This window comes from Taurulus bubalis (genome assembly GCF_910589615.1).
Source record: "Taurulus bubalis genome assembly, chromosome: 2".
NCBI lineage: Eukaryota > Metazoa > Chordata > Actinopteri > Perciformes > Cottidae > Taurulus > Taurulus bubalis.
This window is the reverse complement of record NC_136590.1, coordinates 40,353,052-40,371,662: the sequence shown is the minus strand read 5'-3', so window position 1 is coordinate 40,371,662 and position 18,611 is coordinate 40,353,052. Positions and strand designations below refer to the sequence as shown.

Below are 18,611 nucleotides of genomic sequence, written 5' to 3'. Positions count from 1 at the left end.
TAAGAAAATAGGCCGGCATTCGTCCTCTGCACACGTGGAAACTCACCGTGAACGACAACAAGGGCTCCAATTGGAATCACGCTCAGCCTCTCATAAATTTATATTGGTATTTTACACCCATTATCTCAGGCTCGGACTCACAGAGAATGTAAATGGCCGAGCTGTAAAGCACATAGTGCATCTTCCCAGCGTCCAACAGGATTCCCATGCCACACGTTGCGCAACCCCTCCCCACCTTTGATTAGAATATATATCGAAGGTGTTTGGCGGCGCATGAACTGTTTTACATATCACAGGATTGACGACTGAGCTCGCCGTGATGTCTGCGTACATAGACATGGCTTTATGTATGTACGTGTGTGCGTGTGCGTGTGTGTGTGTGTGTGTGTGTGTGTGTGCGTCCATTGGTCGTCATCCCCCAGGTCCCCCGGTGAGACCCCCAGTAGGAGTTCCCAGCATCAAGGCAGCTGCTGTAGCTCCCGTAGCGCCTCCCTGTCCTCCACACGGAGCACCTCCAAATCTCCCGCCAGGTACACTCCTCTCGACACACGCACACACTTGCATGAACACCTCGGCTGTGTCTCGTCACACACGGGTACCGCTCCTCCGCCTGTCGAGCAGTTGCCCTGGCGACTGTCGGCCTCCCTCTGACTCCCGTATTAGGATGCCAATGGGCCTCTAATAATGAGCCCCATTAAATAGCTGTGGTATCACTCTGCACCGGTTATCATTTTATGGAGCATTAAACGTCTTATTTGTCTTTTTTTCAAAAGCTGAATTTACTATATAGTGATAGTTATTTGAACTGTCTGGCTTTGCGGTCTTGGATGTCGGGTTATTTTTATGACTCGATAGTGTTTTTTCTGTTGTGACATGTTAAACAGCGTTGGGAATTTTCTTTCCAATTATTTTACAAGCAAATAAGAGTGCAATGGGGCAGTTAATAAGATGTTCTACTCTGCCGTACGAGTTATTCTTTCTTTAAAAGAAGCCACGGACAGGACAGAATATTTATTTCGTGAAGTATTGTGTCACATTCAGCCAACGTTTCTCATCAAAGTTTGAAGAATTTTAAAGAGCAACACTGGTATTTTTCAACTGATTCTGAATGATTTTCAACTGATTCTGAATGTTTTTTCCTATGACTAACAATCTTTTGAAATTGGTCCAGTATTGAGGGAGAACGCTGCAGGATAACAAGCTGCAATGAAGCCACTCCTCACTGCTGTTTTTGCCACTGACAGGCTCAGATTGGTATTATAAGCATTATGGAAAGTACCGACAGAGAAATACACCTTCTGCTTCATAATGTTTGTTATTGTGTGTTTCAATCAAGTCTCCTTCTGAACTCTGGCATCACATCCACATCGCTGCAATCAGTTACATTTTCAGCCATGACATTGAAAATCAGTTATTTCATCTGCGGCCATTCTCCCTCAATACTGGACCAATTTCAATTCCGAAAGCATTCTCCATAGGAAAGGGCCGTCTGCCTGCTCGGTTAATGTTCTAAATATAACATACTCTTAAGCTTGTTTTCTTCTTAAATTACCTTTTGCTGCTGGCCGCCGTCCCCGACAGATCCTCATATAAAATACACTATTGCTTTAATACTTGCAGTAAAAAAAAATCACACAACAATATGTTATTTTATGATAAAAAGATGAATAAATAGGAAATTCGTTGAAATGGAAACAAACAGAAAACTAACGTGGAGCTGGGAATACATTCTGCTGCTGGCAGTCGAGCGACATCAGAGAGAGAGAGAGAGAAAGAGAGAGAGAGAGAAAGAGAGAGAGAGAGAAGTGCAGACAATGAAGATCCACAGAAAGATTTTGGAAACAAAAATCAATGCAGCTTTATTCTTGATATTTGCACCTCTGATAAATCCCCCCCAACAATGTTGTGTAGCATTCTATCAAATATAAATAGCAAACTACTTCATTCTGTGTATATTGTGTATATTGACTCAGCTACCATCTTCATCAAGGCCAATGATATTTGGTACGAACGCTCCAAAGCAGGTTCCAGGCGGCGTGTGTGAGGCAGTCGGATAAATATCGTTCCTTCTCAAGTGTGCGTCGAGCGGGAGTCGAAGTGAAAGACTTCTGCGTTCATCGATACCTCTGATCAGGCCAACAGAAGTCTCAATGTCCGACCCTTCCGCCTGGCTGTGCTTTACCCAGAGTGCCGCTGTGTGTCTGTGCTCTTCTTCCAGACTGAACTCCAAGCACAAGACGGACGGGCAGAAGGCGTCCGGCGCCTCTCCGTCCCCGGGCCCCAACGCTCCCGCCGCCTGGCACAACGGGGACCACGGCCAGCGGAGCCGCAACGGCAAGGCCGGCAGACTCAACCACGGCGAGGGCGAGAAAGGGAACGATGTATGTAATCTCCTCTATTCTGCTCCCACACCCCCCACACCCTCCCCCCCGCCCCCTCCGCCCTCCCCCACACCCGCTCCAACGATATCTCTGCCACAGTCTCTACCGATGCGTTTTATCTTGCTCCTTTTGTGTTGGTTGACATGAATTCTCATCTTGTCTGATAGTGAAGGCTATTCTTCCATTCTGTTCTCAGTTATTCTTAGGTTGTAGGCCAGTTTATATGATTACTATTATTCTTTCTGACGTGTAAAAGACACTCCTGTCCTGTGTAAAAAGGTTGCCGCTCCTGCTGCTTTGTTTCTGGTTCTCTTTGACTCCTCTGCCATCTTGTTTTTTCTTTCTTTTTCTTTTTTCCTTGTTGTTTGCCGGGAGCAGAGGGAGGCAGGGAGCAAAGACAAGAGCAAAATATGAGCTGCACGCGTTTCCAAATGAATGAGCAAAAACATGAGTTGTTTCTTCAGAGCGAGTGCCTGCTCAGGCATGAAACAAATACAGAAAAGAAGTTTAGCCAGGGAAAGGTATGACTACTTCAGACATTTGCTCCCCCACATAGGTTCATGCCCGTGAAGAAATATCACAGAAAAATGTGTCTTTTGGGAATGATAACCTCTAAGTTTTACTACAGATTAAGCCGTAATTAGCCAATGTTGCAAGAGTCACAATTACACGTCTCAGGGCGCTTCAAAGTGATAACAATCTGCAATTTCTCCTGGAACTGACAAATCCAATTACTTATGGAAAGTCTTGATCCGAGCTTGCAAAAATGAATCGTTGCTCCCCATTATCCGCTGTGTGCTGGCCCATATGGAAGATTAATAAAGCTCAAATAAAAGCAAATCAAATCAATCAGGACAATTATATTGCTTTTAGTCTCCTGATGCAATTAATGGATATTAAAGTCACAGTGAAAGGGAAATTAAAGCATTTTTAGTTTCTGTAATCTGATATATTTCTGCAGGTAACGGAATATTACAATAGTTAAAAGGAGGGATTTAAATCAAGGATGAGGGTTCATTTAATGAATTATTCCTCAACCACGTTTTTGCCTGCTGAAGTCAAAACTTCCTTTAAGATATTGCACTGCTAGCTACCTACAAGCTAACAGTCAAGTGCAGTTACATGTGATGGGCGGGTTAGCTATTTCTGCCAAAATCACATTTGATTGGATATATTTGTGTAACCGCCAAGTCAAAAATACTTAAATATTTTACCTGATTTAAAATATGACAATTACATTTCCCAAAGGCAAAGTATAGCGTCGTCATGATAAAGTGCAGGGTAGCGTCCTTTTTGTTATAAAAATGCATCATCTTTTTGTTCCACCTGATATATCTTTATATGTAGGCATTTTAAATCTCCCATAGAAACTATGTTGTGTTAATGAATTAAAATCACGACACACGGTGGACCCTCTGAGTACTAAAATCCTAAAATAAACCTGCACATATTGTCCACAATAGGCTCCTGAAGAGTTATAAATCATAGGTATTCCCTTCCAAGGGTTTAATGTGGAACTGCTCCTTGTGTGTTTTGGCTCTTTAGAAAATAAGCCGCTCTGCTCGTCTCTGATTACCTCGAAGACGCTGAGTTTTAAATCCCTTCCTGCTATTATTGAAACAACCTTGCTATTCCATACGGCAAATGGATCATCAGAGCGACAGTAGGGCGGCAGCCGATTATGTTGGAGTAAAACAAAAGACACTCAGACTGCAGGATTCGCTTGCAAAATCGTCTTTCTCTGTCGAATGTGCATCTAAATGGGCTGCAAACACTCCAGACGAAAAAGGATGGTTTCTATTTTCTACTCCAGCTTGCATGTGTCTATGAGGTCTCATCTGGTCTCTCTCTCTCTCTCTCTCTCTCTCTCTCTCTCTCTGCTTATTTCATTCATTACTGTTTCTTTTTTTTCCTTATCAAAAGTATTAAGTGGTATTTACCCATGAATAAATGCCCAAATCTTTCTGTCTCATTTATATAAAAAGCACTCAAATGCTTTGGAACCGGACCAAGTAGGTTAACTGGGTATGTGTAATGGTTTCTTCTTGTCAATACCGTTGTCTTTCTTCTCAAGCACACGCTCTGCTCAGTGATAGATCCTCTTCTCCTCCAGGCGTCCAACAGCTCCTGCCAAACCACTAGGAGTTAAACACACGCTCCTCTCCACTGTTTTACTCTGCCATGTCTACCGACGTGCATGTTGCCCCTCTAGGTGGCAGTGTCTCTTCTGTCCCTGGCGTTTGTGGTTTCTGCTCCATCTGCTCAGGCCAGTGGGGAATGGCAAGCGAGGTCTGTTTGTTAATGTATGTTAGAGCCATTCAGTTGGGATGTGGCGAGAGGGGAGCATGTAATTGGCTCACCCGTTTTTATTTTTACTTTTAAGCAGCATCTTTGTAGCATATGGCGATGTTGCCATTCTTGTTAATCTCCACCAAAAGGTAAAACATTTCTTCTTTCATGATAATCCCCAAACTGAAATCTCCACATGAGGACGGTTATGTGTGACAGATCCTGGATCCCACTGAAGTTTGACTTTACTGCAGCAGTTGTGTGGTTTAGCAAATGTTCTGTACAGCAGCTCTGGTTGTGTATCTATCTATCTATCTATCTATATATATATATCATCTCAGTTTGTGTTCCTGTAGTTGTCCTCTCGCCCCGTTTTGGAACGGTCTCGTCCGCGACGTGGCGGACACTCCCGGACGCTTCCCATAGAGAGGCTTGGGGAAACGCCTGTGCACTGCTCTTTATCAGAGGTGGAGAAGTTAAGCAGACGTGCGTTTGCAAAAACCAACGAGTTAGTCCTTCTACTCGAAGCCTTCGCTCTTGTAAAGTTTGCTTTTAAGGGTGAAATGGGCTCCTTGCGGCTCCATTTGACCAATGAGGAAGGAAAAAAAACTCAACTCCCCACCAATCATAGATAAAGTGGACATTTACAGGACACTCGACAGACCTCTGCAACCTGCGAGGATCACATGACTGAAGGAGACGTCAGTAGACTAGTTTTCAGTCAACCCGGTTGCTAACTAGCTCCCCGAGGTTAGCAGTGAAGAAACACTGAACACAAGAAATGTGTAAAACTCTCTCTATGCTTATTAGAGAAAGAAACTATGAGACATGTAGCAAGCCAAGCATCCTCCAAAGTATGACATTATATCTATTAAGAATATTCATGCAAACCAAACCTCTAGTTAACCTCAATAAGGGTTACAGATGGTTACCCATCAGCGGGTGATAGTCAACCCCAGATTCACTTTGTCCCGAATACCGCAAAATAAGAACATTACTGATTGAGAGGTATTATTTTAGTATGAGCCTAGACATTGTTTTTCAGGTGAATCCTACTCGGTGTGACTTAAAGCAGCACTGTTCACATTGTCGGCCTCGAAGAGGGCACAAAACTATTGTAATTATTCAACAAAAAACGGCATTCGTAATAATCAGATCTTACAAAAACGTATCCATCTATTGCACCGTTTTCTTTTTTCAATAAAAACTCACAAAACAACATTGTCAAACCCACCGCCATAACTAGCACACAGCGGTAAACAGGCTGGCAGATTAGCTCGCTAAGGCAGTGTTAGCTTGGCAACCCCGGTTGGTCATGTGACCCTCTCCTTGCAGGTCACGCCGGTCTGTTGGGATTCAGAATCAGTCAAAGAAGACGCAGCACCGAAACATTTTCTTCCCAACATATGTGTTGGGACTATCCGGTTGGTTCGGTAAACACATGTGCTTAACTTCCCCAAGTCTGAGAAAGAGCAGCCAGAGCCGGGAGGCGTCCAGGACTGTCTCCTGCACAGTGAACGAGCCGGTCCCAAACCGGGCCAGTCGTCCTCTTGCTCATTATTACTGGATGTCTTCAAACACTTCAAACACACGTACATGGGCTCTTGAAAAATAACCAGGACAACTCACACATGTATTAACATGATTGTTATTTTAAAGGGACCCAAGCCATTTTGAACGTAAGCTCCCCTCCCTTCCCTCTCCCCCGTTGGCAGTTGTAAACAGCAGATTTGGCGAAGCTCCTTGGGCTCTCTCTCTCTCTCTCCCTCACCGTACCTGTGTTTACAGTGATAAATAAATAAAAAGATTGCCTGGAAGAAAGCTGGGCAGACGTCTTAAGAGTAGAGAAGTGCTGCTGCTGCTGAAGAAACCCGGGCCAAAATGTGACTGGGGTCCCTTTCAAATGTGCTGACTCTCTAGTTGTCCATCTTAGCAGTGACCGCCCCTCCAACACTCTTCTACCCTTCCTCCTCCTCCTCTTCCTCCTCCTCCTCCTCCTCCCCTCCTACCTGTACATCTGTGTCATGTGTGACTCACGTCTCACTCTTGTTGTCCCGGCCTTTTTCTTCCCACGTATCTCTCACATCTGCCAGCTCTGCATGTCTCCTCCCCCCTCCCCTCTCCTCCCCTCCCCCTCCTCCTATAGCTATATACTCTACTCTACATAAATGTCCACTAATATCACAATTAACTCTATCCGCTTACTTCTACTCCCCCCCCACCCCCTCTCCCCGTTTTGATACAAATATGGCTGCATTTGTACAAGCGAAAAAGACAAAGCAAATCATGTAGTTTATAGATTTCATCCTTTGTTTCTAATTTTAGTTTGATTTGAATTCCATCTGGAATTATTATTATTTTTAGTTTTTTTTAGTTTTCTCCCCTCTATTTTCTTTGTACTTTTTGGTTTGTTTGTTTCTCCTTAGTCTCTGGACACAATATGTAGCTTTGATACTAAAAGAGGTCATTGTCTTTTTCCCATTTCGCTGCGGAGAACATTTCTTTCTCCTTTTTTCTTTTTTTCTTTCTTTCCTTTTTTGTTGATATTGCATACGTGTCACTGATTGAAATGGAAGGTAGGTAACGCTTTGCCTACGCACGTGATCTTTATGCAGATGAGAATGTGACAAGCACCCTAGCCTGAGTGACGTCAATGTTTCTCTCTCTCTCTCTCTCTCTCTCTCTCTCTCTCTCTCTGTTATTTACCAATGGTCTCTAACCAAATTGATTTTACCTCATCAATTATGATTGGATTACGTAGAGCTCTGGTTTTTCTCTTTCCTCCTTAACTTCATTCTGAAGTCCAATACCCCGCTCTATCTTCCAGGTCCATTTCTTTCTCCAGTTTTGTTTTCTTTCTGTTTTGGTAGAATGCATTCCTGTCTGTCCAGCATCTCTCTGTTTGTCGGTGAATTAGTACATCCGCCTTATGATTTTCACCACATTGATTTCCACGACTGATTTCTAACAACTGTCATGAGCACCAGTGGTTGTGTGTCTTCTTCTTCCACCGCTTAGTTGTCTTCTTCTCTAGTGGAGAACGGCTCTTCTTTCTGCAGCGACCAGTCGGTGCTTTTGTTGTAAATTGTTGATTACGAAGCAGTTCAGACTGCACATTGTAATGCATGTGAAAGAGACAGCTAGCGGTATTTGGTTTCAAACTATAAAACGCCTGTTGGAGAGTAACTCTCTTTTCATGACCGGCTTACAATGAGCAGTGTATAACTCCCCTAACTCCCACTGAAGCACTCGTCCATCTTCTATTTTTGTTGAATGCTTAAAATAGAGGCTGGGAACATGTTTGAACTCACCTTCTACTATACACAGATTATAGGATAAGGCTGGCATTACTCATTGCGTGTTTTCTTCTTACGATGAGCAAATCCCCTGAAAAGACCTAAATCGGCATTGTTTTGATGTGTATGTCAAAACTTTGCTTTTAGTACTATGTGCAATATTAGTTCCCACTGAAGATGTAACATTTTAAAAAGGTCGCAAATATGTAGTTTTATTATTAACCAAGACTAAGTCTACAGCTACACAAGTGGCTCAGTAAGGCGAAACCAAGCTAAATGCTAACGCCAGCATGCTAACATGTTCAAAATGACAATGCTAACAGGTATAATGCTGAGTGAGCATGCTAACATGTTCAAAATGACAATGCTAACATGCTGATGTTAAGCAGGTATAGTGCTGAGTGAGCATGCTACAACATTAGCTAATTCCTACTAAACACAAAATACAGCTGAGGCTGATGGAAAAGTCAACAGTTTTGCGGGTGTTTAGTCATAAACCAAAGTATTAAACAAATTGCATTTGACCTGATGCTGGCACGAGACCAGAGGATCACCAGCGTCAGAGGGTTTCATCCTCTGGGGAACATGAATGTCTGTACAAAATGGCAAATCACCCAATAGTTGTTGAGATATTTTAGTCTGGACCAAAAGTGGACCAGGCAACCGACTGACACTTCCTTCCATAGAGCCAAGCTAGCGGCTAAAAATGTTCCTTAAACGTCTGGGCACTGTAGTTTCTTTTGCCAACCTCACTCAAACCAAAGTAAATAGTGCATTTTTTAGGAACTATTCTGTGGATTTATACACATCTGGGGCTCTAGTGAGTATTTACAGCACAAGGACAGTCTTTATGAGTGTAGTTGTCTCAAAATAAACTACAGAGCCCATGCTCATGCTTATCAATAAGAAAAATACAGAATACTGCCTGCCTTATCCTTTAAGACACAGTAGTCATGAGTGAGTCTAGAAGTAACTTTTCACTTTAAAATCCCAAAGGATCAAATCACATTATTTATTGTTTTACCAGTTAGATGCGATTTTACTGACCTTTCACTGACCAAATGCTTTTCTGGGTTTTTTACATTTAGTGACTCACGCAAAAGAATTACCTTCGAATGCCATACAATGTGGTTGAACCCAAGCCAATACAAGGCTCGTTGTTGTTATATGTGGCAACTCCCTGGAACTACATTAACAGAAAAGTTGGCTATCGTGGGAACTGTAGGTGCCCTGTATCACACACAGTAGAAACTAAGGCAGTTACTGTAGCCTGTAAACGTGTCGGCAGTAAAACTGGTGAAGAAAATACTTCAAACTCTCACTAGCAAGTTGCTCTCTGATGTTTAGGAAGGTGGCTGGGCCCAGAGGATTTACTCTCTGTGTGAGGGATTCCCTGCACATTGTGGTTTTCCTCTCTGCTTTTGAGTTCTTTTCCATTGATTTCCATGCATTGTCTCATGAGTCACTGGCAGGGAAGGGTTTTGTGTCTTTTTCTCTTGCATTTTGTGAATCTAATGATGCACTTATGTTGCCCCACTTTTCCCTTTTCTTCATACCTTACCTACTAAAGGAGGGAATACCACTTTATTGGTAAGTGGATGTTAACCAGAAGGGAGTTAAACAAGAGTAACCATTAAAAAAAACAAAGAAAATGGGTCGCTGTTCACATCTCAGCAATTGTCTACAGGAAAAAAAAATCCAGAAAGAGAAATTGAGTAGCAGACGATTTGTTTTCTGATTCGATTGATTCAATAATTGTGATCTTTATTTTGTTCCTTCCATTTCTGTGATGTTCCGTCAAGTTGTCTTCTCTTTCTGTTTTGTTTCTTTTTTTTTTAAATCCGTTACTAAAAAAAAAAAAAAAAAAAAAAAAAAAAAAAAAAAAAAACTGAAGTCCTCTTTTTCTACACAACCTGTAGCTCTGTACCTTCTGCCTTTGCTCTTTAACTTATTTGGTTCACAGTTTTGTTTGATTTTTTCCCCCCTCTCTTCCTCCTCCTAGTTTTTTTGTTTGTTTTTGCGATTATGATTTCTTCAACTCATTATGGTTTTGCATGCCAAGTATTGCATGCGCTGCACCATAGAGGACTATCTATAAGCCATATGGAGAAAACCTAGACCTTTTTTCTTTTAGATGTTTACCTTCTTTTTGGCAAGTACACCGTAGCGCTCAATCACCAACCCAGAAACACTCTAATGCTCTTTTTGTCCTTTTTTTCTTTTTTGTTTTCTTTCTTCTTCTTCTTTCTTCTTTTTTTTTCCTTTGTTGGTCATAATCTTTTTCTACAGAAGCTCCATCTGCTGACTGCTAGCTCTGCAAGCATCCAGTCCACTCTGCTGAGAGAGCACAAGCTCCACAGCGCCCCCAGCAGGAGCCAAACGGGACCGACGTGCGCAGCAGGAGAGGCTGGGAGTGTGGATGGCAGGAACACAGCTGTGGGGGGCTCCGTAACCCAGGCGACAGGGAGGAGAGGGAGCCAGAGAGGCCACAATAAGACCTCCCGCTCCCCTGCTCACAGCAGCGACTCGGCCCACTCCCAGCACAACCACGCTCACAGAGGGAGGAACTCGCGCCGTCAGAGAAAGTAAGTTTGCCTCCCGCCGCACGCCTCCCCCATCTTTCCACTGAGAGAGAATCGCCTGACACCTCGCTGCGTTGAACCTCCCGTTACCCCAGGACAAAAGGAGGCCACTCTTCCAAGCGTCACCACCGCTCCAGTCGGGGTCAGGCGCACCACCGGAGCCCGTCGGCGTCTCCGGGACGCCACCCGCACACGTCGGGCAAGAAGAAAGAGGAGTCCCGGAGCAAACCCAACCTCCGGCAGCGCAGCAGCTCCTGGAGCAGCGGGCGCTCGTCCTCGCGCTCCGCCTCCAGGGACCGAGGCCCCAGCAAGGCCAAGTCCCCAAACAACAGACAGAACAACTCCAGGTACAAAAAAAAAACCCCTGTCTCTGTCACGCCGTTCTTTCTAATGCGCCTTGCTGCCGCTGTTCTGATGGCGTTCTCGTTTTGTCGCGCAGAGAGAGGGACAGCCAGAACTGCTCCGACACCGACAGCCGGGCCCGCCGCCGCTCACGCAGCTACTCGCCCATTCGCAAAAGGAGAAGAGATTCGCCCAGCTTCATGGAGGCTCGCAGGATCACCAGGTAACAGAGCCGTCCAGCATCAGAAACCTCCTCCTGATGTGTTGTCAAGATTTCTATCTGCTCATACTTATATATATATATATATAATAATATGTTTTCCCCCAAACTCATCTTCCAGCAGAACACAGAGTAACACATCTTTTACGAGACAGTTTTTTTGTGTTGAAGTATATTTTGGGGCTTTTATACGTCTGGAAATAACAGCTCTTTTTACATGACACACTTTTTGCCGGAGGTAAGTTAGACTCTGCAGTTAAAACGTTTTCCAATATTTAACTGGAGCGAACGTCGCTCTTCTTTATAGCTGCAAATTACAACAATGACGAAGTGGACATTTTAAGAACCACATCCAGATCTATTTAGTGGATACAAAATACTGCATGCATAACGAATGAGGCGTTTACAAGGTTGTATATGTTTGGTTTGGTTAGAGGAGATACTATGAAGACAAACTCTGTTTTTCTACATTAATATTATCCAGCTATAATAGAGTTGGTTATTCCCATAGTAATTATACAAAACAAAATATTAGCATTGTTTGTAAATCGCTGCGTTTGAATACAATAACCCTGTAATGGTGTTGTCTTAAAGGCCTGTCCTTTACCGCCGTAACTCTGATTGACAGTCAAGTGTCTAATATTTACCTGACATAAAAACAGATAAAAGGATTTTTTTGTTGTTGTTTCTCCACTCTGATAACATGTTGAGGAAGTACTTTTTCAGCCCTGATTGGTGCCTGCAGGATGTAGTTTGTGGTGCTATTATATTATAGTATTGTGTTTTACTGGCAGCTGTTTCTCTCCATTTAAATCAATGTGGCTGAATAACAGAAACAACCCTCTCAGTCTACAGATCCACAAAATGACAACACAACACAGTCTCGACAAACGCTGAACATCAGAAGCGTCATGAATGGGTTGTTCATTTAGGACTTGTGTAAAACTGATATGGAAATGCAGTATGATAACAAAAGGCCAAGACAAATCCGTATTCATGGATTAAGCTTGTTTGAGATACGGATCTGTTTGTGTGGTATTGTTTATTGTTCCAGTAAATATGAATCAATGCTCCACTGTACTGAGATCAGATGTCTATCGTGTATCGCCCACCGCTCATAAAGATATGAGTAAATCTAAAAAACTCACCATGAAATCTTTATACGAAACAATTTTGATCACTTCCTAATTATCATTTGATCTTCGCTCACAGAAAGTTTGTTAGGCGTGTTTCTGTTGAAATGTAGAAGGTAAAGAGAGATGTGTTTCTGTGGTGTAAAAAAAAAGTCTCTTCCCTCTCGAACAAGCGAACAAGCATGTGTGTGTACCTTGTCATCTCTCACTCCGGTCCTTAAGGTCCTGCCTGCCAAGACGGACGGGATGCTGCTGAATCCAGCCGCCGCAGGCTAGTTACCCCGGTAACAGTTGCCGCGCAGCAGGATCCGAGTAGTCCGACTCCTGAAGCTCGTCTGAACGGCAAACCATCAGTAAACCTGGCCTCCTTCTGTTTTTTTTTGTTCTTCTGTCCTCTTTCTGCTGCTGCTTCATTCAAATTGACACAAAGAAACTCACACCGGCTCTGAAGCTACACCCCTCTGCGGTTAGCCACTAATGTTGTAACACGGGGAGATTAAAATGCTATCAAGGTTTCTTTTACTGGATATCTTCATTGCGCAGGCCGTGGATTCCCGAGGCAGATACAGGAGACAAAAGCTTCGGCTGAGTTATCTACATGCCGCTGAAATGACAAGGTGAAACACACCTTGTAGCAGCGGGGACCTTGATAGCGTTTATCTCTCCCCGCACTGTTGACTCCACGATTTCTCTGGGTGTTGGCCTCCACTGAGAAGATGAGCTTCTTTTGGGAACTAACAGCTAATTACCTTACAGGAAGCACTTCCAGGGTGGCTATTAACAAGGCGATTTATGCTTAGGCTTAAACTAACGACATGCATTTCTCTGCAAAGTGTGTGTGTGTCTGCGTGTGTGTGATTAAACAGCTTGGACTTTTTCTTTAACCCATGGAGCTGCTCTCTTTCAGATCCTGCTCTGATCAAAAGTCCACCACTTCTGTCGCCTAACACTGATTTGTTCTCAACCAACTAAATCTTGTCTTAATACATCACGTGTTGAACACCCACGTCAGACAAAGGCCATGACAGACTCCTCCCCCATGGCTCCTAACGCTCCATCCCCGCCTCCTTTCTCCTCTCCCCAGTGCTCGGAAGCGGCCGATCCCGTACTACCGGCCCAGTCCTTCGTCGTCCAGCTACGACAGCAGCCCGTCACGGTCCAGTCGCAGCCGCAGCAACAGCAGCTACAGCCGGAGCCACAGCCGGAGCCAGAGCAGAAGCCGGAGCCGCAGCTGGAGCCGGAGCCGCAGCCAGAGCCGCAGCTGGAGCCGCAGCAAGAGTCGCTCCCGCAGCCACCACAGCTACTACAGCCGCAGCAGCTACGACAGCCCCGGCTTCTGAGCCCAACACACAGAGGAGCCCCGTTACGTTTGACTGTGCTCTGGTTCAGTCGTGAGCTTTGCCCACGCTGCTGTCCAGTCCAGGGCCCCAAAACTCCTCGACCCGAGACCGTTATCTCCCTCCAACGCAGAGCCCGGATCAAAGAGGAGAAATAGCACACCACTATGAAATTGTCCGTCACTGTTCATGTCTTCACGCAAACAAGGTATTAAATGGAAATGGGTCACCAGGCGTCAAAAATTAATTTTGGTCGAGCCCAAAGAACAAATCTCGCTGTATGTTAGCACTTTCTTTCTCTTCTTCCACAACGCAACCAAAAATGAATTCATTGAAAAAAAACTATACACTATATAAATACATATATATATCCTAACAATCGGAGCTGAGTAGAAGACAAGAAGAGGACACGTCGACGGCTTGCTGTGCATTTCAGTTTGTTTTCCCCTCATCATGTACTCATCTCCCCAAAGACTTCCATTCCATCGAAGCGCAGAGATCAACAGAAGTTAGAACAAAAGAAAAGGTCGGCTGATGAAACGGGGAGGCAAAAAAAATGAACTTTTTTTTAACGATAAAAATTGTATTGTATAGGTTTGTCTGTATAGATGTAAAGTCTCTTAAGTTTCGGCTTTGTAAACTATGCACTGTATATTCCATCTCGCTGGAGGAGGTTTGTTTAGCATGATGCATCAGGAGAGACTTGCCGCTGGAAGGAGAGTACCTGGCCCAAATGAAAGGTGCCAGGGTGCATCTGTGCTCCCCGCTGGCCTATACTGCAAGTCAGCCACCTGCATACACAGGTGACTGGGACGGGGGGAGGGAAGAGGGGGGACTATTTATTATGTAATTTTACTCTTCCCTGTTTAAATTACCATGTTGATTCTGCTAACCATGACTTTATGTGAGAGAGTGTGTACACTGCCTGTGTGCTACTGTACAGGACAACTGTCTGCAAAAAGTCTCCATGCACACATTTGTGTTGACCACAACTATTTATGATTCCACTGTATTTATTTGTTTATTTAATGGGTTATTTATTATCTAATTTATTACCATTTATTTATATTTTTTTTCTTCTTGTTGCCATGAGCAGTAAAGCAGTTGGATCATGCTTTGAGGATGAGATTGTGATGCAAATGTGGTCCCATTTTAAAAATTGACTGTGTGTGTCCATCTTTTACCCCAAAATGGGTCTGTCATTGTGGCGAGGGCTCGCTGTCGCTCCCAGATTAGTGAGCAGGGTGACGATGTGCCGCTGTGTGTTTGAGAATGCTCTGATTGTAGCCAGTGGAACGGAGTCTTCGCCCACATTTACTCCCACAGCCGCCATTATTGCACCCCCGGCCCGTTGTAATGGATCAATTTCGGAGCGAAGGATCAGCCTCAAACAGAAGCAAACGTCTCCCTGTGTGGGGCTGAGAGTCCATTATTCTACTCTCCTGCGTGTCTCCAGCCACCGCATATTCTAATCCCTTTGTATCATGGGCCGCAACATGTTTCCCGTCCCCTGGTTAACAGCTTCAGGAGGAAAATATATGTGATGTAACCGACATAGCAGGGACAGCAGCGGGCTCTGTAATGCCTCCTCTGTCTGCAGGTTGAGTAGTGCGGTAAACTAACTGGCGATGCGATCAGGGATCACCATAAGTCTTCCTTTCCATTCGTCTGGCCTCATGTCACTCACACAGTGTTGCAGTCCCATTGTAACCAGACCTAACCCGACTATGATACTCTGCAAACCTCTTAATTTATTCCAAGTATAGCATTGCCCCTTTGGTTCTACAAGTCATTTATTTGTAATGTACAAGTTATTATACCTGACAATAAACAGAAACAAATGGGGAAGTAATTATACTCTTGTGTTGTTCTTTTCCCTCCTAACCTCCTCAGGCGTTGTGTGGTTATTGCTGGTGAGAGCTTTCCAGTTAATGCTCACGAGAGACGACATGAAACCTCAAAATGGGCCAGAGTGTTCTCCAGCTCTACCGAACTGTTGCGACCTCCACTCAAACCAGTACTGGGGTGGGGGGGCGTGGTCTATTCTGGGGTTGTGCACATATCAACACCGTGATGACATCTGCACCGTATATCACTGCAGAAGTATGTGGTGTTGACAACAAGATAGACTTCTGCAGTGACATATGCTACTGTAACCTATGGGATCGGAAACCACTTGAATGTACCGCAGTCTCTCTGTGCCATCCACCTGTATACATACTTGTATAACAGGTATGTATACAAGTTAAACGGCTACTATAGCGGCCACACGTCTTTGACTATTCAGTCCAGAGATAGGAACGATAAACACAGTTCCACTGTTGGACTCGCTGGCCAACAATTGTAGCTGCAAGGCCCACAGACTGTACGGCCCACTCATATGTCTCCCCTTAGGCCAGACTGGAACCCTCACAGACTTTATTAACATCACATGTTAAGTGTGTGTTTGCATGTCAAAGAAACTGAACCCCCAGTTGCTCCCCGGGCGCTTCATGGCAGCCCGACTTCCCCTTATTACTAAGGATGGGTTGAAATGCAGAGAATACATCTCCCCACTGTGGGACTAATATAGCATTCATTATTATTATTTACGAGGGCTCGAAATGGGCCAAATACCAATCTCCACACTCACAGACTTTAAGGTGCTCTCCCGCAAAGTCTATGAGGGTTTAGGGCTGTCCCGCTGTCAAATCGTTGAGTGTTTGAGGGCTCGCTCTCGCAGACATTTTGAGCCCTTTATGAACACTTTCCATAGCAATGTGACGTTAAACCTGCGTTAAACGCGGGGTTAGCGGTGGAAGCACAGAAGCCGGAGACATAAAAAAGGGAAACAAAAAGGACGGCACATAAAAACACATGAAAGTAGAGGAATTCAAGCAGAAACTATTTTACACCGCTTTATTCATCAAACGTTTAATTGAGTTATTGGAGCTGTTTGGACAAAAAAAGAGTAAATACATTATTTGACCACAACCTCGTGAAGAAAGAGTCTGGAAGACGTTCAAATCAGGGAGAACAAAATATAAAATACCTACAATTGCACGTAATGTTTTTGTCATGGTAACGTGATATATTGGCGCAAACTCACAGTTCTGGCTATAAAAGCAAGAGACCAGAGGTTTAGGGTTGATTTAACTCCTCGCTCACTGTGAGAGGGTAACACTACTTTAACTTAAATAATAAACTTCATTAATTAAAACTTTAATAAAATATAGGCTACTGAGAGTCAAACCAATGGAAGTCACACACAGACAGAGTGCAATGTTAACGCTTTGCAAGGCAGGTATAACTTTATCTTCAGTCTTTTTTTTTAGCATTAGCATTAGCATGGTGCAGAGAATAGAAGAAGAAGAAGACTGATTACTCTCTCCATGAGCTACATCCCCCCTCTATAGAGTAGGATCTAATTTATCGTTGCTCACGTTAAACGTCAGTCAGCTGATGATTTAAAGATTAGCTCATTGCATAAGAATGTTGTCTTTGTTCATGAATCAAATGCACCGTTAGCGACAACCTGAGCAAGGACGAGTTAGAAATACTGGAAAATAGGTGTTTTTTTATGGAGCCAATGTGTTTTAAAGGCAGACATAATTCACGAAAAATAAAACACTGCCACAGCACAAGAGATGTTAATATATTCAGTTTGATCGCAGTGGTTACATTATCAGTTGTTTTATAGGATTAACAAAACCAGAAAATGTCAGCTGTACTTTATGTAAATTTGTGGGTTTTCTTCGGTAATCTAGCACATTTCTTTAAAAAAATACCCAATTGTAGCAAATAACTTGATTAAAACATTAAATTACCTTGATAACTATATACTTAAAGTATTGAGCAGAGAAACCTGAGGGTTTTCAGTAATATGAAATTAAAAAAAGATTCTAATGTCTTTGGACAGAACATAGATGGGGTTCCCTATCGGGGAGTTGGACCCTCTTGCCAAAAGATGTTGACCAATAGGGACGTGACCACACACACTTTGTGTCAGACTTGCTGTATAGATTCAGTGTGGGTTATGCTTTTGGAATTTTTTGTTTTGTTTTGTTAAATAAGATTCTTTTTCATTTATTCTCAATCAATTATTTTTATTTATACTTCTTCTGAGATTTGAATCACACGTGGACTATTATACTAACAGAGCGGCTGTCGGTGGAAGACTGTGAACCCTCTGACTCGCATCATAGCTGGATCCTATAAGCACAGGGTGACAGGGTGCAGCGCAGGGGCCGTTCTCAAAAAGCAGAACATCTCATGAGAGTGCCAGGAACCCATCTGTGACATACAATCGTGCCATGCAGCAGCAGTAACAGGCTGTCAGCGGCTTTGAGAAAATACAGCTTATTAAGTTTATGACACTAATAATGCGAGGGGTTGCCGAAAACGTCACAGACACTTATCTGACAACAGACAATGGTGGAGCTGGATGTGAGCTGAAAACTTTCGAGAACATGTAGAACAAACACTTTGTTTCCTCAGCTCCTACACTGCCTCCTTCCTCCTTAGTGTCATTATTTCACCTAGTGACCTCAGGATGAATCTGGAAACTTGGTGAAGTAATGTCCCACAAAAACAACAACTTTGAATGGTGTGTTCCTGTGTCTGTGCAGCGTTCACTTGCATCCATGTACCGTGCTGACATTCCACTGTATTTAATGAGGCTGATAATAGCTTGGCACTGCCTGGACTGTATATCACATCATGGCCTTTAAAGAGACATGTTGGACATAGCATGCTAACTAATCTAAGGGGGTTGTATTTGTGCAGCAGGCCCAGTTGACTCCCAAAGAGAGAGGGGGGGATTACTTCAACAGTGCACTGGGCAGCTGTTACTGGGGAGGGCCTTCCTGTTGGATTCCATTGCAGTGCAACGTCTGCCACAAATAGATATTCTAGTACTTTCCGAAAATGTGTCAGGGGTGTGAGCTGAAGGGGGCTTGAGTCAGAAGGGAGGACCCTGTTGACCGGGGCGGTATCAGCGTCTGTATAAAAGCTCTCAGCTGAGAGGCAGAGAGCACATTGGGAAAAACATTT

The 18,611-nt window shown here is 43.7% G+C and overlaps 1 protein-coding gene across 1 annotated transcript in view; it reads left to right on the top strand.

Annotated features, from left to right (window-relative positions):
- Window positions 1-13,583, top strand: part of srrm3 (serine/arginine repetitive matrix 3) — a gene marked incomplete at both ends in the record, with an annotated part of 33,236 nt that extends 19,653 nt beyond the window's left edge. Inside the window, 6 exons of the mRNA XM_079214318.1 lie at window positions 423-530; window positions 2,219-2,381; window positions 10,256-10,551; window positions 10,644-10,895; window positions 10,988-11,113; window positions 13,328-13,583. Of these exons, the coding sequence (XP_079070444.1) occupies window positions 423-530; window positions 2,219-2,381; window positions 10,256-10,551; window positions 10,644-10,895; window positions 10,988-11,113; window positions 13,328-13,583 (1,201 nt within the window). The remainder of the gene's footprint in view (window positions 1-422; window positions 531-2,218; window positions 2,382-10,255; window positions 10,552-10,643; window positions 10,896-10,987; window positions 11,114-13,327) is intronic.
- Window positions 13,584-18,611: the final 5,028 nt, after the last annotated feature.